General features: G+C 59.7%; 1 protein-coding gene across 1 annotated transcript in view; it reads left to right on the forward strand.

Moving 5' to 3' along the window:
* The window catches only part of LOC137326085 (serine/threonine-protein kinase PAK 4-like), a 68,829-nt gene extending 49,777 nt beyond the window's left edge, over positions 1-19,052 (forward strand). Inside the window, exon 8 of the mRNA XM_067990963.1 lies at positions 18,130-19,052. Within this exon, the coding sequence (XP_067847064.1) occupies positions 18,130-18,285 (156 nt within the window). The 3' untranslated portion in view covers positions 18,286-19,052. The remainder of the gene's footprint in view (positions 1-18,129) is intronic.
* The last annotated feature ends 5,547 nt before the right edge of the window (positions 19,053-24,599 follow it).

A 24,599-nucleotide genomic window follows, 5' to 3' on the forward strand; every position in this document is an offset into this window, starting at 1 on the left:
TGGGGGGGAGTCTATGATGGGATAATCAGACTGGGCCCTGGGGGGGGGGGGAGTCTATGATGGGATAATCAGACTGGGCCCTGGGGGGAGGGGGAGTCTATGATGGGATAATCAGACTGGGCCCTGGGGGGGGGGGAGTCTATGATGGGATAATCAGACTGGGCCCTGGGGGGGGGGGGGTTCTATGATGGGATAATCAGACTGGGCCCTGGGGGGGGGGGGAGTCTATGATGGGATAATCAGACTGGGCCCTGGGGGGGCGGAGTCTATGATGGGATAATCAGACTGGGCCCTGGGGGGGGGGAGTCTATGATGGGATAATCAGACTGGGCCCTGGGGGGGGGGGGAGTCTATGATGGGATAATCAGACTGGGCCCTGGGGGGAGGGGGAGTCTATGATGGGATAATCAGACTGGGCCCTGGGGGGGGGGAGTCTATGATGGGATAATCAGACTGGGCCCTGGGGAGGGGGAGTCTATGATGGGATAATCAGACTGGGCCCTGGGGGAGGGGGGAGTCTATGATGGGATAATCAGACTGGGCCCTGGGGGAGGGGGAGTCTATGATGGGATAATCAGACTGGGCCCTGGGGGGGGGGGAGTCTATGATGGGATAATCAGACTGGGCCCTGGGGGGAGGGGGAGTCTATGATGGGATAATCAGACTGGGCCCTGGGGGGAGGGGGAGTCCATGATGGGATAATCAGACTGGGCCCTGGGGGAGGGGGAGTCTATGATGGGATAATCGGACTGGGCCCTGGGAGGGGGGGAGTCTATGATGGGATAATCAGACTGGGCCCTGGGGGAGGGGGAGTCTATGATGGGATAATCAGACTGGGCCCTGGGGGGGGGGGGGAGTCTATGATGGGATAATCAGACTGGGCCCTGGGGGGGAGGGGGAGTCTATGATGGGATAATCAGACTGGGCCCTGGGGGGAGGGGGAGTCCATGATGGGATAATCAGACTGGGCCCTGGGGGAGGGGGAGTCTATGATGGGATAATCAGACTGGGCCCTGGGGGGGGGGAGTCTATGATGGGATAATCAGACTGGGCCCTGGGGGAGGGGGAGTCTATGATGGGATAATCAGACTGGGCCCTGGGGGAGGGGGAGTCTATGATGGGATAATCAGACTGGGCCCTGGGGGAGGGGGAGTCTATGATGGGATAATCAGACTGGGCCCTGGGGGGGGGGAGTCTATGATGGGATAATCAGACTGGGCCCTGGGGGGAGGGGGAGTCTATGATGGGATAATCAGACTGGGCCCTGGGGGGGGGGGAGTCTATGATGGGATAATCAGACTGGGCCCTGGGGAGGGGGAGTCTATGATGGGATAATCAGACTGGGCCCTGGGGGAGGGGGAGTCTATGATGGGATAATCAGACTGGGCCCTGGGGGGGGGGGGAGTCTATGATGGGATAATCAGACTGGGCCCTGGGGGGGAGGGGGAGTCTATGATGGGATAATCAGACTGGGCCCTGGGGGGGGGGGGAGTCTATGATGGGATAATCAGACTGGGCCCTGGGGGGGGGGGAGTCTATGATGGGATAATCAGACTGGGCCCTGGGGGGGGGGGAGTCTATGATGGGATAATCAGTCTGGGCCCTGGGGGAGGGGGAGTCTATGATGGGATAATCAGACTGGGCCCTGGGGGGGGGAGTCTATGATGGGATAATCAGACTGGGCCCTGGGGGGGGGGAGTCTATGATGGGATAATCAGACTGGGCCCTGGGGGGGGGGGAGTCTATGATGGGATAATCAGACTGGGCCCTGCGGGGGGGGAGTCTATGATGGGATAATCAGACTGGGCCCTGGGGGGAGGGGGAGTCTATGATGGGATAATCAGACTGGGCCCTGGGGGGGGGGAGTCTATGATGGGACAATCAGACTGGGCCCTGGGGGGGGGGAGTTTATGATGGGATAATCAGACTGGGCCCTGGGGGGAGGGGGAGTCTATGAAGGGATAATCAGACTGGGCCCTGGGGGGAGGGGGAGTCTATGATGGGATAATCAGACTGGGCCCTGGGGGGGGGGAGTTTATGATGGGATAATCAGACTGGGCCCTGGGGGGAGGGGGAGTCTATGATGGGATAATCAGACTGGGCCCTGGGGGGGGGGGAGTCTATGATGGGATAATCAGACTGGGCCCTGGGGGGGGGGGAGTCTATGATGGGATAATCAGACTGGGCCCTGGGGGGGGGGGAGTCTATGATGGGATAATCAGACTGGGCCCTGGGGGGGGGAGTCTATGATGGGATAATCAGACTGGGCCCTGGGGGGGGGGGGGGAGTCTATGATGGGATAATCAGACTGGGCCCTGGGGGGGGGAGTCTATGATGGGATAATCAGACTGGGCCCTGGGGGGAGGGGGAGTCTATGATGGGATAATCAGACTGGGCCCTGGGGGGGGGGGAGTCTATGATGGGATAATCAGACTGGGCCCTGGGGGGGGGGGAGTCTATGATGGGATAATCAGACTGGGCCCTGGGGGGGGGGGAGTCTATGATGGGATAATCAGACTGGGCCCTGGGGGGGGGGGGAGTCTATGATGGGATAATCAGACTGGGCCCTGGGGGAGGGGGAGTCTATGATGGGATAATCAGACTGGGCCCTGGGGGGGGGGGGAGTCTATGATGGGATAATCAGACTGGGCCCTGGGGGGGGGGAGTCTATGATGGGATAATCAGACTGGGCCCTGGGGGGAGGGGAGTCTATGATGGGATAATCAGACTGGGCCCTGGGGGAGGGGGAGTCTATGATGGGATAATCAGACTGGGCCCTGGGGGGGGGGGGAGTCTATGATGGGATAATCAGACTGGGCCCTGGGGGGGGGGAGTTTATGATGGGATAATCAGACTGGGCCCTGGGGGGGGGGGAGTCTATGATGGGATAATCAGACTGGGCCCTGGGGGGAGGGGGAGTCTATGATGGGATAATCAGACTGGGCCCTGGGGGGGGGGGAGTCTATGATGGGATAATCAGACTGGGCCCTGGGGGGGGGGGTTTATGATGGGATAATCAGACTGGGCCCTGGGGGGGGGGGGAGTCTATGATGGGATAATCAGACTGGGCCCTGGGGGAGGGGGAGTCTATGATGGGATAATCAGACTGGGCCCTGGGGGGGGGGAGTCTATGATGGGATAATCAGACTGGGCCCTGGGGGAGGGGGAGTCTATGATGGGATAATCAGACTGGGCCCTGGGGGAGGGGGAGTCTATGATGGGATAATCAGACTGGGCCCTGGGGGGGGGGAGTCTATGATGGGATAATCAGACTGGGCCCTGGGGGAGGGGGAGTCTATGATGGGATAATCAGACTGGGCCCTGGGGGAGGGGGAGTCTATGATGGGATAATCAGACTGGGCCCTGGGGGGGGGAGTCTATGATGGGATAATCAGACTGGGCCCTGGGGGGGGGGAGTCTATGATGGGATAATCAGACTGGGCCCTGGGGGGAGGGGGAGTCTATGATGGGATAATCAGACTGGGCCCTGGGGGGGGGGGGGAGTCTATGATGGGATAATCAGACTGGGCCCTGGGGAGGGGGAGTCTATGATGGGATAATCAGACTGGGCCCTGGGGGAGGGGGAGTCTATGATGGGATAATCAGACTGGGCCCTGGGGGGGGAGGGGGAGTCTATGATGGGATAATCAGACTGGGCCCTGGGGGGGGAGGGGGAGTCTATGATGGGATAATCAGACTGGGCCCTGGGGGGGGGGGGAGTCTATGATGGGATAATCAGACTGGGCCTGGGGGGGGGGGAGTCTATGATGGGATAATCAGACTGGGCCCTGGGGGGGGGGGGAGTCTATGATGGGATAATCAGACTGGGCCCTGGGGAGGGGGAGTCTATGATGGGATAATCAGACTGGGCCCTGGGGGAGGGGGAGTCTATGATGGGATAATCAGACTGGGCCCTGGGGGGGGGGGGAGTCTATGATGGGATAATCAGACTGGGCCCTGGGGGGGGGGGAGTCGATGATGGGATAATCAGACTGGGCCCTGGGGGAGGGGGAGTCTATGATGGGATAATCAGACTGGGCCCTGGGGGAGGGGGAGTCTATGATGGGATAATCAGACTGGGCCCTGGGGGGAGGGGGAGTCTATGATGGGATAATCAGACTGGGCCCTGGGGGGAGGGGGAGTCTATGATGGGATAATCAGACTGGGCCCTGGGGGGAGGGGGAGTCTATGATGGGATAATCAGACTGGGCCCTGGGGGGAGGGGGAGTCTATGATGGGATAATCAGACTGGGCCCTGGGGGGGGGGGAGTCTATGATGGGATAATCAGACTGGGCCCTGGGGGAGGGGGAGTCTATGATGGGATAATCAGACTGGGCCCTGGGGGAGGGGGAGTCTATGATGGGATAATCAGACTGGGCCCTGGGGGGAGGGGGAGTCTATGATGGGATAATCAGTCTGGGCCTGGGGGGAGGGGGAGTCTATGATGGGATAATCAGTCTGGGCCTGGGGGGAGGGGGAGTCTATGATGGGATAATCAGACTGGGCCCTGGGGGGGGGGGGGAGTCTATGATGGGATAATCAGTCTGGGCCTGGGGGGAGGGGGAGTCTATGATGGGATAATCAGTCTGGGCCTGGGGGAGGGGGAGTCTATGATGGGATAATCAGACTGGGCCCTGGGGGGGGGGGGAGTCTATGATGGGATAATCAGACTGGGCCCTGGGGGAGGGGGAGTCTATGATGGGATAATCAGACTGGGCCCTGGGGGAGGGGGAGTCTATGATGGGATAATCAGTCTGGGCCTGGGGGGAGGGGGAGTCTATGATGGGATAATCAGACTGGGCCCTGGGGGGGGGGAGTCTATGATGGGATAATCAGACTGGGCCCTGGGGGGGGGGAGTCTATGATGGGATAATCAGTCTGGGCCTGGGGGGGAGGGGGAGTCTATGATGGGATAATCAGACTGGGCCCTGGGGGAGGGGGAGTCTATGATGGGATAATCAGACTGGGCCCTGGGGGAGGGGGAGTCTATGATGGGATAATCAGACTGGGCCCTGGGGGGAGGGGGAGTCTATGATGGGATAATCAGACTGGGCCCTGGGGGGGGGGGGAGTCTATGATGGGATAATCAGACTGGGCCCTGGGGGGAGGGGGAGTCTATGATGGGATAATCAGACTGGGCCCTGGGGGGGGGGAGTCTATGATGGGATAATCAGACTGGGCCCTGGGGGGGGGGGAGTCTATGATGGGATAATCAGTCTGGGCCTGGGGGGGAGGGGAGTCTATGATGGGATAATCAGACTGGGCCCTGGGGGAGGGGGAGTCTATGATGGGATAATCAGACTGGGCCCTGGGGGGAGGGGGAGTCTATGATGGGATAATCAGACTGGGCCCTGGGGGGAGGGGGGAGTCTATGATGGGATAATCAGACTGGGCCCTGGGGGGGGGGGAGTCTATGATGGGATAATCAGACTGGGCCTGGGGGGGGGGGGAGTCTATGATGGGATAATCAGACTGGGCCCTGGGGGGGGGGGAGTCTATGATGGGATAATCAGACTGGGCCCTGGGGGGGGGGAGTCTATGATGGGATAATCAGACTGGGCCCTGGGGGGGGGGGGAGTCTATGATGGGATAATCAGACTGGGCCCTGGGGGGAGGGGGAGTCTATGATGGGATAATCAGACTGGGCCCTGGGGGGGGGGGGAGTCTATGATGGGATAATCAGACTGGGCCCTGGGGGGAGGGGGAGTCTATGATGGGATAATCAGACTGGGCCCTGGGGGGGGGGGGAGTCTATGATGGGATAATCAGACTGGGCCCTGGGGGAGGGGGAGTCTATGATGGGATAATCAGACTGGGCCCTGGGGGGGGGGGAGTCTATGATGGGATAATCAGACTGGGCCCTGGGGGTGGGGGGAGTCTATGATGGGATAATCAGACTGGGCCCTGGGGGGGGGGGGAGTCTATGATGGGATAATCAGACTGGGCCCTGGGGGGGGGGGAGTCGATGATGGGATAATCAGACTGGCCCTGGGGGGAGGGGGGAGTCTATGATGGGATAATCAGACTGGGCCCTGGGGGGGGGGGAGTCTATGATGGGATAATCAGACTGGGCCCTGGGGGTGGGGGGAGTCTATGATGGGATAATCAGACTGGGCCCTGGGGGAGGGGGGAGTCTATGATGGGATAATCAGACTGGGCCCTGGGGGGGGGGAGTCTATGATGGGATAATCAGACTGGGCCCTGGGGGGGGGGAGTCTATGATGGGATAATCAGACTGGGCCCTGGGGGGGGGAGTCTATGATGGGATAATCAGACTGGGCCCTGGGGGGGGGGAGTCTATGATGGGATAATCAGACTGGGCCCTGGGGGGGGGGGAGTCTATGATGGGATAATCAGACTGGGCCCTGGGGGGGGGGGAGTCTATGATGGGATAATCAGACTGGGCCCTGGGGGGGGGGGGAGTCTATGATGGGATAATCAGACTGGGCCCTGGGGGGGGGGGAGTCTATGATGGGATAATCAGACTGGGCCCTGGGGGGAGGGGGAGTCTATGATGGGATAATCAGACTGGGCCCTGGGGGAGGGGGAGTCTATGATGGGATAATCAGACTGGGCCCTGGGGGAGGGGGAGTCTATGATGGGATAATCAGACTGGGCCCTGGGGGGGGGGAGTCTATGATGGGATAATCAGACTGGGCCCTGGGGGGAGGGGGAGTCTATGATGGGATAATCAGACTGGGCCCTGGGGGGAGGGGGAGTCTATGATGGATAATCAGACTGGGCCCTGGGGAGGGGGAGTCTATGATGGGATAATCAGACTGGGCCCTGGGGGAGGGGGAGTCTATGATGGGATAATCAGACTGGGCCCTGGGGGAGGGGGAGTCTATGATGGGATAATCAGACTGGGCCCTGGGGGGAGGGGGAGTCTATGATGGGATAATCAGACTGGGCCCTGGGGGCGGGGGGGGAGTCTATGATGGGATAATCAGACTGGGCCCTGGGGGGGGGGGGGAGTCTATGATGGGATAATCAGACTGGGCCCTGGGGGGGAGGGGGAGTCTATGATGGGATAATCAGACTGGGCCCTGGGGGAGGGGGAGTTTATGATGGGATAATCAGACTGGGCCCTGGGGGGGGGGGAGTCTATGATGGGATAATCAGACTGGGCCCTGGGGGAGGGGGAGTCTATGATGGGATAATCAGACTGGGCCCTGGGGGGGGGAGTCTATGATGGGATAATCAGACTGGGCCCTGGGGGGGGGAGTCTATGATGGGATAATCAGACTGGGCCCTGGGGGGAGGGGGAGTCTATGATGGGATAATCAGACTGGGCCCTGGGGGGGGGAGTCTATGATGGGATAATCAGACTGGGCCCTGGGGGGGGGGAGTCTATGATGGGATAATCAGACTGGGCCCTGGGGGGAGGGGGAGTCTATGATGGGATAATCAGACTGGGCCCTGGGGGGAGGGGGAGTCTATGATGGGATAATCAGACTGGGCCCTGGGGGGGGGGGAGTCTATGATGGGATAATCAGACTGGGCCCTGGGGGGGGGAGTCTATGATGGGATAATCAGACTGGGCCCTGGGGGAGGGGGAGTCTATGATGGGATAATCAGACTGGGCCCTGGGGGGGGGGGAGTCTATGATGGGATAATCAGACTGGGCCCTGGGGGGGGGGGAGTCTATGATGGGATAATCAGACTGGGCCCTGGGGGGGGGGGGAGTCTATGATGGGATAATCAGACTGGGCCCTGCGGGGGGGGGAGTCTATGATGGGATAATCAGACTGGGCCCTGGGGGGAGGGGGAGTCTATGATGGGATAATCAGACTGGGCCCTGGGGGGGGGGAGTCTATGATGGGATAATCAGACTGGGCCCTGGGGGGGGGGAGTCTATGATGGGATAATCAGACTGGGCCCTGGGGGGGGGGAGTCTATGATGGGATAATCAGACTGGGCCCTGGGGGGGGGGGAGTCTATGATGGGATAATCAGACTGGGCCCTGGGGGGGGGGGAGTCAATGATGGGATAATCAGACTGGGCCCTGGGGGAGGGGGGAGTCTATGATGGGATAATCAGACTGGGCCCTGGGGGGAGGGGGAGTCTATGATGGGATAATCAGACTGGGCCCTGGGGGGGGGGGGGAGTCTATGATGGGATAATCGGACTGGGCCTGGGGGGAGGGGGAGTCTATGATGGGATAATCAGACTGGGCCCTGGGGGGGGGGGAGTTTATGATGGGATAATCAGACTGGGCCCTGGGGGGGGGAGTCTATGATGGGATAATCAGACTGGGCCCTGGGGGAGGGGGAGTCTATGATGGGATAATCAGACTGGGCCCTGGGGGGGGGGGAGTCTATGATGGGATAATCAGACTGGGCCCTGGGGGGGGGGAGTCTATGATGGGATAATCAGACTGGGCCCTGGGGGGAGGGGGAGTCTATGATGGGATAATCAGACTGGGCCCTGGGGGGGGGGGAGTCTATGATGGGATAATCAGACTGGGCCCTGGGGGGAGGGGGAGTCTATGATGGGATAATCAGACTGGGCCCTGGGGGGGGGTGTCTATGATGGGATAATCAGACTGGGCCCTGGGGGGAGGGGGAGTCTATGATGGGATAATCAGACTGGGCCCTGGGGGGAGGGGGAGTCTATGATGGGATAATCAGACTGGGCCCTGGGGGAGGGGGAGTCTATGATGGGATAATCAGACTGGGCCCTGGGGGGGGGGAGTCTATGATGGATAATCAGACTGGGCCCTGGGGGGGGGGGAGTCTATGATGGGATAATCAGACTGGGCCCTGGGGGAGGGGGAGTCTATGATGGGGATAATCAGACTGGGCCCTGGGGGAGGGGGAGTCTATGATGGGATAATCAGACTGGGCCCTGGGGGGAGGGGGAGTCTATGATGGGATAATCAGACTGGGCCCTGGGGGAGGGGGAGTCTATGATGGGATAATCAGACTGGGCCCTGGGGGGAGGGGGAGTCTATGATGGGATAATCAGACTGGGCCCTGGGGGGAGGGGGAGTCTATGATGGGATAATCAGACTGGGCCCTGGGGGAGGGGGAGTCTATGATGGGATAATCAGACTGGGCCCTGGGGGGAGGGGGAGTCTATGATGGGATAATCAGACTGGGCCCTGGGGGGAGGGGGAGTTTATGATGGGATAATCAGACTGGGCCCTGGGGGGAGGGGGAGTTTATGATGGGATAATCAGACTGGGCCCTGGGGAGGGGGAGTTTATGATGGGATAATCAGACTGGGCCCTGGGGGAGGGGGAGTCTATGATGGGATAATCAGACTGGGCCCTGGGGGGGGGGGAGTCTATGATGGGATAATCAGACTGGGCCCTGGGGGGAGGGGGAGTTTATGATGGGATAATCAGACTGGGCCCTGGGGGGGGGAGTCTATGATGGGATAATCAGACTGGGCCCTGGGGGGGGGGAGTCTATGATGGGATAATCAGACTGGGCCCTGGGGGGAGGGGGAGTCTATGATGGGATAATCAGACTGGGCCCTGGGGGGGGGGGGAGTCTATGATGGGATAATCAGACTGGGCCCTGGGGGGAGGGGGAGTTTATGATGGGATAATCAGACTGGGCCCTGGGGGGAGGGGGAGTTTATGATGGGATAATCAGACTGGGCCCTGGGGGGAGGGGGAGTTTATGATGGGATAATCAGACTGGGCCCTGGGGGGAGGGGGAGTCTATGATGGGATAATCAGACTGGGCCCTGGGGGGAGGGGGAGTCTATGATGGGATAATCAGACTGGGCCCTGGGGGGAGGGGGAGTCTATGATGGGATAATCAGACTGGGCCCTGGGGGGAGGGGGAGTCTATGATGGGATAATCAGACTGGGCCCTGGGGGGGGGGGGAGTCTATGATGGGATAATCAGACTGGGCCCTGGGGGAGGGGGAGTCTATGATGGGATAATCAGACTGGGCCCTGGGGGGAGGGGGAGTCTATGATGGGATAATCAGACTGGGCCCTGGGGGGGGGGGAGTCTATGATGGGATAATCAGACTGGGCCCTGGGGGGAGGGGGAGTCTATGATGGGATAATCAGACTGGGCCCTGGGGGGGGGGAGTCTATGATGGGATAATCAGACTGGGCCCTGGGGGGAGGGGGAGTCTATGATGGGATAATCAGACTGGGCCCTGGGGGGAGGGGGAGTCTATGATGGGATAATCAGACTGGGCCCTGGGGGGGGTGGAGTCTATGATGGGTTAATCAGACTGGGCCCTGGGGGAGGGGGAGTCTATGATGGGATAATCAGACTGGGCCCTGGGGGGGGGGGAGTCTATGATGGGATAATCAGACTGGGCCCTGGGGGGAGGGGGAGTCTATGATGGGATAATCAGACTGGGCCCTGGGGGGGGGGGAGTCTATGATGGGATAATCAGACTGGGCCCTGGGGGAGGGGGAGTCTATGATGGGATAATCAGACTGGGCCCTGGGGGAGGGGGAGTCTATGATGGGATAATCAGACTGGGCCCTGGGGGGGGGGAGTCTATGATGGGATAATCAGACTGGGCCCTGGGGGAGGGGAGTCTATGATGGGATAATCAGACTGGGCCCTGGGGGGGGGGAGTCTATGATGGGATAATCAGACTGGGCCCTGGGGGGGGGGAGTCTATGATGGGATAATCAGACTGGGCCCTGGGGGAGGGGGAGTCTATGATGGGATAATCAGACTGGGCCCTGGGGGGGGGGGAGTCTATGATGGGATAATCAGACTGGGCCCTGGGGGGAGGGGGAGTCTATGATGGGGATAATCAGACTGGGCCCTGGGGGGGGGGAGTCTATGATGGGATAATCAGACTGGGCCCTGGGGGAGGGGGAGTCTATGATGGGATAATCAGACTGGGCCCTGGGGGGAGGGGAGTCTATGATGGGATAATCAGACTGGGCCCTGGGGGGAGGGGGAGTCTATGATGGGATAATCAGACTGGGCCCTGGGGGGGGGAGTCTATGATGGGATAATCAGACTGGGCCCTGGGGGGAGGGAGTCTATGATGGGATAATCAGACTGGGCCCTGGTGGGGGGGAGTCTATGATGGGATAATCAGACTGGGCCCTGGGGGGAGGGGGAGTCTATGATGGGATAATCAGACTGGGCCCTGGGGGGAGGGGGAGTCTATGATGGGATAATCAGACTGGGCCCTGGGGGGAGGGGGAGTCTATGATGGGATAATCAGACTGGGCCCTGGGGGGAGGGCGAGTCTATGATGGGATAATCAGACTGGGCCCTGGGGGGGGGGGAGTCTATGTTGGGATAATCAGACTGGGCCCTGGGGGGAGGGGGAGTCTATGATGGGATAATCAGACTGGGCCCTGGGGGGAGGGGGAGTCTATGTTGGGATAATCAGACTGGGCCCTGGGGGGGGGGGGAGTCTATGATGGGATAATCAGACTGGGCCCTGGGGGGAGGGGGAGTCTATGATGGGATAATCAGACTGGGCCCTGGGGGGAGGGGGAGTCTATGATGGGATAATCAGACTGGGCCCTGGGGGGAGGGGGAGTCTATGATGGGATAATCAGACTGGGCCCTGGGGGGAGGGGGGAGTCTATGATGGGATAATCAGACTGGGCCCTGGGGGGGGGGGAGTCTATGATGGGATAATCAGACTGGGCCCTGGGGGGAGGGGGAGTCTATGATGGGATAATCAGACTGGGCCCTGGGGGGGGGGGAGTCTATGATGGGATAATCAGACTGGGCCCTGGGGGGGGGGAGTCTATGATGGGATAATCAGACTGGGCCCTGGGGGGAGGGGGAGTCTATGATGGGATAATCAGACTGGGCCCTGGGGGGGGGGAGTCTATGATGGGATAATCAGACTGGGCCCTGGGGGGGGGAGTCTATGATGGGATAATCAGTCTGGGCCCTGGGGGGGGGGGAGTCTATGATGGGATAATCAGACTGGGCCCTGGGGGGGGGGGAGTCTATGATGGGATAATCAGACTGGGCCCTGGGGGGGGGAGTCTATGATGGGATAATCAGACTGGGCCCTGGGGGGAGGGGGAGTCTATGATGGGATAATCAGACTGGGCCCTGGGGGGAGGGGAGTTTATGATGGGATAATCAGACTGGGCCCTGGGGGGGGGGAGTCTATGATGGGATAATCAGACTGGGCCCTGGGGGAGGGGGGAGTCTATGATGGGATAATCAGACTGGGCCCTGGGGGGAGGGGAGTTTATGATGGGATAATCAGACTGGGCCCTGGGGGGGGGGGGAGTCTATGATGGGATAATCAGACTGGGCCCTGGCGGGGGGAGTCTATGATGGGATAATCAGACTGGGCCCTGGGGGAGGGGGAGTCTATGATGGGATAATCAGACTGGGCCCTGGCGGGGGGAGTCTATGATGGGATAATCAGACTGGGCCCTGGGGGAGGGGAGTCTATGATGGGATAATCAGACTGGGCCCTGGGGGGGGGGGAGTCTATGATGGGATAATCAGACTGGGCCCTGGGGGGGGGGGAGTCTATGATGGGATAATCAGACTGGGCCCTGGGGGGAGGGGGAGTCTATGATGGGGATAATCAGACTGGGCCCTGGGGGAGGGGGGGGAGTCTATGATGGGATAATCAGACTGGGCCCTGGGGGGAGGGGGAGTCTATGATGGGATAATCAGACTGGGCCCTGGGGGAGGGGGGGGAGTCTATGATGGGATAATGAGACTGGGCCCTGGGGAGGGGGAGTCTATGATGGGATAATCAGACTGGGCCCTGGGGGGGGGGAGTCTATGATGGGATAATCAGACTGGGCCCTGGGGGGGGGGAGTCTATGATGGGATAATCAGACTGGGCCCTGGGGGAGGGGGGAGTCTATGATGGGATAATCAGACTGGGCCCTGGGGGGAGGGGAGTTTATGATGGGATAATCAGACTGGGCCCTGGGGGGGGGGGAGTCTATGATGGGATAATCAGACTGGGCCCTGGGGGGAGGGGGAGTCTATGATGGGATAATCAGACTGGGCCCTGGGGGGGGGGAGTCTATGATGGGATAATCAGACTGGGCCCTGGGGGGGGGGAGTCTATGATGGGATAATCAGACTGGGCCCTGGGGGGGGGGGAGTCTATGATGGGATAATCAGACTGGGCCCTGGGGGGGGGGAGTCTATGATGGGATAATCAGACTGGGCCCTGGGGGGGGGGGAGTCTATGATGGGATAATCAGACTGGGCCCTGGGGGGAGGGGGAGTCTATGATGGGATAATCAGACTGGGCCCTGGGGGGGGGGGGAGTCTATGATGGGATAATCAGACTGGGCCCTGGGGGGGGGGGAGTCTATGATGGGATAATCAGACTGGGCCCTGGGGGGGGGGAGTCTATGATGGGATAATCAGACTGGGCCCTGGGGGGGGGGAGTCTATGATGGGATAATCAGACTGGGCCCTGGGGGGGGGGAGTCTATGATGGGATAATCAGACTGGGCCCTGGGGGGGGGGAGTCTATGATGGGATAATCAGACTGGGCCCTGGGGGAGGGGGAGTCTATGATGGGATAATCAGACTGGGCCCTGGGGGGAGGGGGAGTCTATGATGGGATAATCAGACTGGGCCCTGGGGGAGGGGGAGTCTATGATGGGATAATCAGACTGGGCCCTGGGGGGGGGCGGGAGTCTATGATGGGATAATCGGACTGGGCCCTGGGGGGGGGGAGTCTATGATGGGATAATCAGATTGGGCCCTGGGGGAGGGGGAGTCTATGATGGGATAATCAGACTGGGCCCTGGGGGGAGGGGGAGTCTATGATGGGATAATCAGACTGGGCCCTGGGGGGGGGAGTCTATGATGGGATAATCAGACTGGGCCCTGGGGGGGGAGGGGGTGTCTATGATGGGATAATCAGACTGGGCCCTGGGGGGGGGGGAGTCTATGATGGGATAATCAGACTGGGCCCTGGGGGGGGGGAGTCTATGATGGGATAATCAGACTGGGCCCTGGGGGGGGGGAGTCTATGATGGGATAATCAGACTGGGCCCTGGGGGGAGGGGGAGTCTATGATGGGATAATCAGACTGGGCCCTGGGGGGGGGGGAGTCTATGATGGGATAATCAGACTGGGCCCTGGGGGAGGGGGAGTCTATGATGGGATAATCAGACTGGGCCCTGGGGGGAGGGGGAGTCTATGATGGGATAATCAGACTGGGCCCTGGGGGGGGGGGAGTCTATGATGGGATAATCAGACTGGGCCCTGGGGGGGGGGAGTCCATGATGGGATAATCAGACTGGGCCCTGGGGGGGGGGGAGTCTATGATGGGATAATCAGACTGGGCCCTGGGGGGAGGGGGAGTCTATGATGGGATAATCAGACTGGGCCCTGGGGGGAGGGGGAGTCTATGATGGGATAATCAGACTGGGCCCTGGGGGGGGGGGAGTCTATGATGGGATAATCAGACTGGGCCCTGGGGGGAGGGGGAGTCTATGATGGGATAATCAGACTGGGCCCTGGGGGGGGGGGAGTCTATGATGGGGATAATCAGACTGGGCCCTGGGGGGGGGAGTCTATGATGGGATAATCAGACTGGGCCCTGGGGGGAGGGGGAGTCTATGATGGGGATAATCAGACTGGGCCCTGGGGGGGGGAGTCTATGATGGGATAATCAGACTGGGCCCTGGGGGAGGGGGAGTCTATGATGGGGATAATCAGACTGGGCCCTGGGGAGGGGGAGTCTATGATGGGATAATCAGACTGGGCCCTGGGGGAGGGGGAGTCTATGATGGGATAATCAGACTGGGCCCTGGGGGGAGGGGGAGTCTATGATGGGATAATCAGACTGGGCCCTGGGGGAGGGGGCGTTTATGATGGGATAATCAGACTGGGCCCTCGGGGGGGGGGAGTCTATGATGGGATAATCAGACTGGGCCCTGGGGGGAGGGGGAGTCTATGATGGGATAATCAGACTGGGCCCTGGGGGAGGGGGGAGTCTATGATGGGATAATCAGACTGGGCCCTGGGGGGAGGGGGAGTTTATGATGGGATAATCAGACTGGGCCCTGGGGGAGGGGGAGTCTATGATGGGATAATCAGACTGGGCCCTGGGGGGGGGGAGTCTATGATGGGATAATCAGACTGGGCCCTGGGGGGAGGGGGAGTCTATGATGGGATAATAAGACTGGGCCCTCGGGGGAGGGGGAGTCTATGATGGGATAATCAGACTGGGCCCTGGGGGGGGGGAGTCTATGATGGGATAATCAGACTGGGCCCTGGGGGGGGGGAGTCTATGATGGGATAATCAGACTGGGCCCTGGGGGGGGGGGAGTCTATGATGGGATAATCAGACTGGGCCCTGGGGGGGGGGAGTCTATGATGGGATAATCAGACTGGGCCCTGGGGGGAGGGGGAGTTTATGATGGGATAATCAGACTGGGCCCTGGGGGGGGGGAGTCTATGATGGGATAATCAGACTGGGCCCTGGGGGGGGGAGTCTATGATGGGATAATCAGACTGGGCCCTGGGGGGGGGGAGTCTATGATGGGATAATCAGACTGGGCCCTGGGGGGGGGGGAGTCTATGATGGGATAATCAGACTGGGCCCTGGGGGGGGGGGAGTCTATGATGGGATAATCAGACTGGGCCCTGGGGGGGGGGAGTCTATGATGGGATAATCAGACTGGGCCCTGGGGGGGGGGAGTCTATGATGGGATAATCAGACTGGGCCCTGGGGGGGGGGAGTCTATGATGGGATAATCAGACTGGGCCCTGGGGGGGGGGGAGTCTATGATGGGATAATCAGACTGGGCCCTGGGGGCGGGGGGGGAGTCTATGATGGGATAATCAGACTGGGCCCTGGGGGGAGGGGGGAGTCTATGATGGGATAATCAGACTGGGCCCTGGGGGGAGGGGGGAGTCTATGATGGGATAATCAGACTGGGCCCTCGGGGGAGGGGGAGTCTATGATGGGATAATCAGACTGGGCCCTGGGGGGAGGGGGAGTCTATGATGGGATAATCAGACTGGGCCCTGGGGGGAGGGGGAGTCTATGATGGGATAATCAGACTGGGCCCTGGGGGAGGGGGAGTCTATGATGGGATAATCAGACTGGGCCCTGGGGGAGGGGGAGTCTATGATGGGATAATCAGACTGGGCCCTGGGGGGAGGGGGAGTCTATGATGGGATAATCAGACTGGGCCCTGGGGGGGGGAGTCTTTGATGGGATAATCAGACTGGGCCCTGGGGGGGGGGGAGTCTATGATGGGATAATCAGACTGGGCCCTGGGGGGAGGGGGAGTCTATGATGGGATAATCAGACTGGGCCCTGGGGGGGGGGAGTCTATGATGGGATAATCAGACTGGGCCCTGGGGGGAGGGGGAGTCTATGATGGGATAATCAGACTGGGCCCTGGGGGCGGGGGGGGAGTCTATGATGGGATAATCAGACTGGGCCCTGGGGGGAGGGGGGAGTCTATGATGGGATAATCAGACTGGGCCCTGGGGGGAGGGGGGAGTCTATGATGGGATAATCAGACTGGGCCCTCGGGGGAGGGGGAGTCTATGATGGGATAATCAGACTGGGCCCTGGGGGGAGGGGGAGTCTATGATGGGATAATCAGACTGGGCCCTGGGGGGGGGGAGTCTATGATGGGATAATCAGACTGGGCCCTGGGGGAGGGGAGTCTATGATGGGATAATCAGACTGGGCCCTGGGGGGGGGGGGGGAGTCTATGATGGGATAATCAGACTGGGCCCTGGGGGGGGGGGGAGTCTATGATGGGATAATCAGACTGGGCCCTGGGGGGAGGGGGAGTCTATGATGGGATAATCAGACTGGGCCCTGGGGGAGGGGGAGTCTATGATGGGATAATCAGACTGGGCCCTGGGGGAGGGGGAGTCTATGATGGGATAATCAGACTGGGCCCTGGGGGGAGGGGGAGTCTATGATGGGATAATCAGACTGGGCCCTGGGGGGGGGAGTCTTTGATGGGATAATCAGACTGGGCCCTGGGGGGGGGGGAGTCTATGATGGGATAATCAGACTGGGCCCTGGGGGGAGGGGGAGTCTATGATGGGATAATCAGACTGGGCCCTGGGGGGGGGGAGTCTATGATGGGATAATCAGACTGGGCCCTGGGGGGAGGGGGAGTCTATGATGGGATAATCAGACTGGGCCCTGGGGGAGGGGGAGTCTATGATGGGATAATCAGACTGGGCCCTGGGGGGGGGGGGAGTCTATGATGGGATAATCAGACTGGGCCCTGGGGGGAGGGGGAGTCTATGATGGGATAATCAGACTGGGCCCTGGGGGGAGGGGGAGTCTATGATGGGATAATCAGACTGGGCCCTGGGGGAGGGGGAGTCTATGATGGGATAATCAGACTGGGCCCTGGGGGGGGGAGTCTATGATGGGATAATCAGACTGGGCCCTGGGGGGAGGGGAGTCTATGATGGGATAATCAGACTGGGCCCTGGGGGGGGGGGGAGTCTGTGATGGGATAATCAGACTGGGCCCTGGGGGGAGGGAGTCTATGATGGGATAATCAGACTGGGCCCTGGGGGGGGGGGAGTCTATGATGGGATAATCAGACTGGGCCCTGGGGGAGGGGGAGTCTATGATGGGATAATCAGACTGGGCCCTGGGGGAGGGGGAGTCTATGATGGGATAATCAGACTGGGCCCTGGGGGAGGGGGAGTCTATGATGGGATAATCAGACTGGGCCCTGGGGGAGGGGGAGTCTATGATGGGATAATCAGACTGGGCCCTGGGGGGGGGGGAGTCTATGATGGGATAATCAGACTGGGCCCTGGGGGAGGGGGAGTCTATGATGGGATAATCAGACTGGGCCCTGGGGGCGGGGGGAGTCTATGATGGGATAATCAGACTGGGCCCTGGGGGGAGGGGGAGTTTTTGATGGGATAATCAGACTGGGCCCTGGGGGGAGGGGGAGTTTATGATGGGATAATCAGACTGGGCCCTGGGGGAGGGGGAGTCTATGATGGGATAATCAGACTGGGCCCTGGGGGCGGGGGGAGTCTATGATGGTATAATCGGACTGGGCCCTGGGGGGAGGGGGAGTTTTTGATGGGATTATCGGACTGAGCCCTGGGGGGAGGGGGAGGGGGAGTTTTTGATGGGATAATCGGACTGGGCCCCTTCTCCTCAGTTTTTGCTTCTGGTTTCTCCCAGCTCATTGACGGTGAGTAATGTCTCTCTTGCCACAGGTCTCTCCAATCCTGAGGGATTTCCTGGGCAGGATACTGATCCGGGAAGTGACACAGAGAGCTACATCCATTGACCTGCTGGACCACCCATTCCTGCTCCAGGCCGGACCCCCTGACTGCATTCTCTCTCTTATTCAGGAGTGTAGACAGCAATGATGTAGACAGGAAGAGTTCCACAGAGAGGCTTCACATTGACCTTGGAGATCCTGATGTGTAATGGCCCAGGTCCCTCTTCTGTGTTGAGACAAGAGGTGGGGGCTGAATTGCTGACTGAGATTACACACGGATTCAAGCTTTATATCGGGGAGGGACCACGCAGAGGACACACATTCCCAGAGGCGAATCGTAGGCCTGACCCTGGATAATGCTGACCTCCTGGGCCGTCTGGCATACCTCACATCGTTTGGTGGGTTACACCGAGAGGAGCTCACTGCACTGTCTGACCCCTGGACACGGTGTGAGACACTGGGATCCCACAGCACTCCAGGTACAATTCCATGGACACTGATTCTCACTGGGGTACAGATCCCTGGGTGCTGACTCTCACTGGGGTACAGTTCCCTGGCGCTGATTCTCACTGGGGTACAGTTCCCTGGCGCTGATTCTCACTGGGGTACAGTTCCATTGGCACTGACTCTCACTGGGGTACGGGTTCCCCGGGCACTGACTCTCACTGGGGTACAGTTCCACAGGCACTGACTCTCACTGGGGTACAGTTCCACAGGCACTGACTCTCACTGGGGAACGGTTCCACAGGCACTGACTCTCACTGGGGTACAGGTTCCCCGGGCACTGACTCTCACTGGGGTACAGGTTCCCCGGGCACTGACTCTCACTGGGGTACAGTTCCCCGGGCACTGACTCTCACTGGGGTACAGGTTCCCCGGGCACTGACTCTCACTGGGGTACAGGTTCCCCGGGCACTGACTCTCACTGGGGTACAGGTTCCCCGGGCACTGACTCTCACTGGGGTACAGGTTCCCCGGGCACTGACTCTCACTGGGGTACAGGTTCCCCGGGCACTGACTCTCACTGGGGTACAGTTCCCCGGGCACTGACTCTCACTGGGGTACAGGTTCCCCGGGCACTGACTCTCACTGGGGTACAGTTCCCCGGGCACTGACTCTCACTGGGGTACAGGTTCCCCGGGCACTGACTCTCACTGGGGTACAGATTCCCCAGGCACTGACACTCACTGGGGTACAGGTTCCCTGGGCACTGACTCTCACTGGGGTACAGGTTCCCCGGGCACTGACTCTCACTGGGGTACAGTTCCCCGGGCACTGACTCTCACTGGGGTACAGGTTCCCTGGGCACTGACTCTCACTGGGGTACAGTTCCCCGGGCACTGACTCTCACTGGTGTACAGTTCCACAGGCACTGACTCTCACTGGGGTACAGGTTCCCCGGGCACTGACTCTCACTGGGGTACAGTTCCCCGGGCACTGACTCTCACTGGGGTACAGGTTCCCCGGGCACTGACTCTCACTGGGGTACAGGTTCCCCGGGCGCTGACTCTCACTGGGGTACAGGTTCCCCGGGCACTGACTCTCACTGGGGTACAGGTTCCCCGGGCACTGACTCTCACTGGGGTACGGGTTCCCTGGGCTCTGACTCTCACTGGGGTACAGTTCCACAGGCACTGACTCTCACTGGGGTACAGGTTCCCCGGGCACTGACTCTCACTGGGGTATAGTTCCCCGGGCACTGACTCTCACTGGGGTACAGGTTCCCCGGGCACTGACTCTCACTGGGGTATAGTTCCCCGGGCACTGACTCTCACTGGGGTATAGTTCCCCGGGCACTGACTCTCACTGGGGTACAGGTTTCCCGGGCACTGACTCTCACTGGGGTATAGTTCCCCGGGCACTGACTCTCACTGGGGTACAGGTTCCCCGGGCACTGACTCTCACTGGGGTATAGTTCCCCGGGCACTGACTCTCACTGGGGTACAGGTTCCCCGGGCACTGACTCTCACTGGGGAACGGTTCCCCGGGCACTGACTCTCACTGGGGTACAGTTCCATGGTTGCAGGCTGCCCTCCGCTCTGCCTGTTTTGGCTTTGTCCACACGATAGTTTCAGGCATTGTGGAGCCTGCGCAGTGCTCCTGTGGTAAGTTTGAGGCCTGCTCCCTGTGGAATGGTTGTTCAGAAAACTCGTGAACACTGTGGAAGCATGTCAGGATATCTCAACTCTTGATCCAGTTTCCCAGTAGGCGGCCGTGTATAGCTGGATTCACAGGCTGCTCCTTGGGTATTGTGCTCTTGCTGACCTGAAACTTCAATGATAAGAATTTTAAACGCACAACAGTCACTGAATTCCCAGTCATTCACTGCGATGCCCTGACCGTGTGAGAAGGTCCTATATAAATACAAGCACATATACTACATGCTCATTGCCGAATCTAAGAACTCCAATGTGATGCAGACACAGCCTAATGATGAGGACCGTTTCTGGGTACAGTTCCACAGGCACTGACTCTCACTGGGGTCAGTCCCGTCCGCTACCAACGCAAAGCCTCACTCACCAGCCACACATTGCAGGAAATCGATGGGATGAACTCAGTAAACTGCCCCTCACACAGGGTGTTCATTCTGTTCGTACCATGGTCTAGAAATAACGAGCTCACAGAGGAGCATCCCAGCTTTTGGTCTCCGAGAAGCTCATGGGTTCGTGCCACCAAGTCCTGGGCCCACGGGGAGTCTTTAAATCCATGTCCCTGTTAATTTGCATCTCTCCCCAGTTTCTGATACCAGCAGATCTTGGGGTTCTGATTTCTGACCATGAACAGCCCTATGTCAACCTCCGGGCTCATGAAATTCAAACAGGACGAGCCAGTGAGTACGACATATAAGCACAAGTAAGACTGGATGGCCTGGGCTTCGGGGGCCAGAGGTCGGGCTCTCGGGGCCAATGGGTTGCAAGTCGGACCAATTGTCCCAAAGACTAGGGGTGGACCTAATGTGGGAAGGTGTCATCTGGTGCGCAGACATGCATTTCCTCGCAGTGCCCATTGGACAAGGATCGAGAGCCCTGCCTCAAATTTCATGTGTTTAATATTTACTGAAAGAGCGGACAAGGTCTTTGGTCTTCGATCAGTTTGGTTTGTAGGTTTAATTTGCAGGTGGTAGCGTCGCTATAAACAGCAAAGTGGTTTCCAGTGATCTTGAGGAACTGATGTTGGTTCACTGTGAATTTCTTGTTACACTTGGTGAATGAACCCAGTTGTCTGGAAAGGAGTGAACTGGGGCCATCTTTGCAGACAGAAAGGTATTTTCTGATTGTAGTTCTGTACAGAGTATTCTATAGGTAAAGAAGAAAGACTTGCATTTCTATCGAGACGTTCACAACCTCAGGACGTTCCAAAGACCCTCCACAGCCCATGACGTGATGCGCATGAAATAACAAGTTCATTTGAAAACCTGACTCCAAGAGAATGAAGAGGTTAAAACAAGTGCTTCGAAAAGTATTTCTGAAAAGCTGGTGATTTACTCAGCTGACGACTGCGTGTGAAATCTCTTCTTGCGATACAGCAACGTGACACCACATAACACAACCGACTGAATTGCCCTTACCAACAATCAAGTCTTTTGTCTCCCACAACCAGAGGCTTTCACTTTCCTGCAGAAGTTTTTACAAAGGGTCACAAGCTCACTATAGACTTTTAGGCTCATTGTATTTCATCTATTGTACTTCTAGTGTTTGCTGAACATTTGTGTTTTTATATTTCTATTTAATTGTAAATAAATATATTAATTGAATGAGTCTGTAAAACCTGGATGGGATACAGATGTGAAGTTGGACATGTGGTGAGGGTGAACTGTCAAAACTAGAAGCCAAAGCAGGAAAGCAACGGCTGCCAGCAGCAAGGGTGCAAGAGGTAGGAGAGAGCAGGGGGCGGCACAGGGGGCGGCGCGGGGCGGAGCAGGGGGCGGAGCGGGGCGGAGCAGGGGGCGGAGCGGGGTGGAGCGTGGGGGCGGGGCGGCGGAGCGTGGGGGGGCGGCGCGGGGTGGAGCGGGGGGGTGGAGCGGCGGAGCGGGGGGGGGCGGCGCGGGGTGGAGCGGGGGGGCGGAGCGGGGCGGGGCGGAGCAGGGGGGGCGGCGCGGGGTGGAGCGGGGGGGCGGGGCGGCGGAGCGTGGGGGGGCGGCGCGGGGTGGAGCGGGGGGGCGGAGCGGCGGAGCGGGGGGGGGCGGCGCGGGGTGGAGCGGGGGGGCGGAGCGGCGGAGCGGGGGGGGGCGGCGCGGGGTGGAGCGGGGGGGCGGGGCGGGGCGGGGCGGAGCAGGGGGCGGAGCGGCGGAGCGGGGGGGGGCGGCGCGGGGTGGAGCGGGGGGGTGGAGCGGCGGAGCGGGGGGGGCGGCGCGGGGTGGAGCGGGGGGGCGGGGCGGGGCGGGGTGGAGCGGGGGGGCGGAGCGGGGGAGCGGGGGGGGCGGCGCGGGGTGGAGCGGGGGGGCGGGGCGGGGCGGAGCAGGGGGCGGAGCAGGGGGGGCGGCGCGGGGTGGAGCGGGGGGGCGGGGCGGGGTGGAGCGGGGGGGCGGGGCGGGGCGGAGCAGGGGGCGGAGCAGGGGGGGCGGCGCGGGGTGGAGCGGGGGGGCGGGGCGGGGCGGGGTGGAGCGGGGGGGCGGGGCGGGGCGGAGCAGGGGGCGGAGCAGGGGGCGGAGCAGGGGGGGCGGGGCGGAGCAGGGGGGGCGGGGCGGGGCGGGAGTAGAGCAGGGAGCAGAGCAGAGTGTAGTACAGGATAGAGACGACTCAACCCGCCATGTAAGGATTAAAAGCTAGTTTACTTGTGATTTTTGTAGTTTTCTTACAATATGCAGTGGGATGTTTGTGGACCGTGTGCATCAGAGTGACAGAAGTGCATTTTGACCTGATCAGGTTTGCTATATAATTAACCTGCCCACCTCACAAGACAATAACCAGAAAGTCTCAGCCTTGCAGAGCCGTGAGGGCGGAGTTTCCTGGGTTTAGTGCCTGAACGAGAGGTGTTTGGCTGCTAAAGTATGGCCGGAGAGCTGTAAGCAGGTCTGCGCCCTCAGACAGAGCTGTTCCCGAGCCTCCAGTTTGTTAGGAGGCCCCATCACTACTTCAGAAGCAGGCGCCGGAATTCAGATCACTAGGATCCATCGCCATTACGATGTCGGGGTGACCGGTGACCTGATGTGTAGGTTTTTGTCCTGGTCACGTGCAAGCTGCCCGCATTAATAGAGGGATCCACCAAAAGAAACACAAGGAGCACTTTGAGCAGGGTGAGGAGTGAGCCCGAGACAGTGAAGATCGCAGAGGGACTTCACAGGGACGGAGATGAGAGCCGTGAGCTGCTGTGAACGTGCCCACTGGAGGGACTGTGCCTCCTGCAAGGTTTGGCTGCAGTGAGGACCCCCGTCCAAGGTGAGGCAGCGGCAGAGGAGCGGAGCAGCAGCCCGGAGGGACGCAGCTGAGCGGGTTTGTAGATCTCGGTGGACATTCCTGGACCTGAGTGAGGAGCCATCCCTCCAGAAGCTGCGATTTACGAGGGAGGTTGTCAAAGAGTTGTGTCACCTACTGGCCGAGGATCTGAAAACCCCCCCCCAGTCTCGAGCCGCCACAGGTCAATGCATTGGCTTCTCCATCGATACCAGGGTGCAGCAGGCACGTGCCATTGGCTTTTACTGACTCAGGATACAGGGCGTGATTGACGGGACCCGTGTGGGCCTCTGGGCTGCAGCGGAGGGGATTGCCCTTGTGTGAATCAAAAGGTTCAGCTAGCTTGCGATCACTGGCAGGTGAGTGCCAAGATTCCCTGTCAGCTGGCACGACAGCTTCATCCTCAGACAATGCACCCTTGTTTGAAGAAAGGCAAGGATCAATAGGTTGATTGCGAGGGGACCTTGGCTTATTGGCGCCCGAAAAGCAGCCTGGAAGTGGTATTATCAGTCGTACACAGAAGTCATAGAATCATAGAATGATACAGCACAGAAGGAGGCCATTCGGCCCATTGTGCCTGTGCCGGCTCTTTGAAAGAGCTATCCAATTAGTCCCATTCCCCTGCTCTTTCCCCATAGCCCTGTAAATTTTTTCCCTTAGTATTTTTCCAAGTATTTATCCAATTCCCTTTTGAAAGTTACTAGTGAATCTGCTTCCATCGCCCTTTCAGGCAGAGCATTCTGGATCAGAACTCGCTGCGTAAAATTTTTTTCCACATGTCGCCTCTGGCTCTTTTGCCGATCACCTTAAATCTGTGTTCTCTGGTCACCGACCCTTCTGCCACTGGAAACAGTTTCTCCTTATTTACTCTGTCAAAACCATTCATGATTTTGAACACCTCGATCAAATCTCCCTTTAACCTTCCCTGTTCTAAGGAGAAATAAATAAATAAAACAAATAAATAGGAATTTCTGGCTAGTGTAACAACAGAAATAGGAGAAACAATAACAATGGAGAGAACAATATTGGAGAATATAGAAGATGAACGGCCAAAGAAGAGGGAGCAGTT

The sequence above is a fragment of the Heptranchias perlo genome, chromosome 10 (genome assembly GCF_035084215.1).
Source record: "Heptranchias perlo isolate sHepPer1 chromosome 10, sHepPer1.hap1, whole genome shotgun sequence".
NCBI classification, from domain to species: Eukaryota; Metazoa; Chordata; class Chondrichthyes; order Hexanchiformes; family Hexanchidae; genus Heptranchias; species Heptranchias perlo.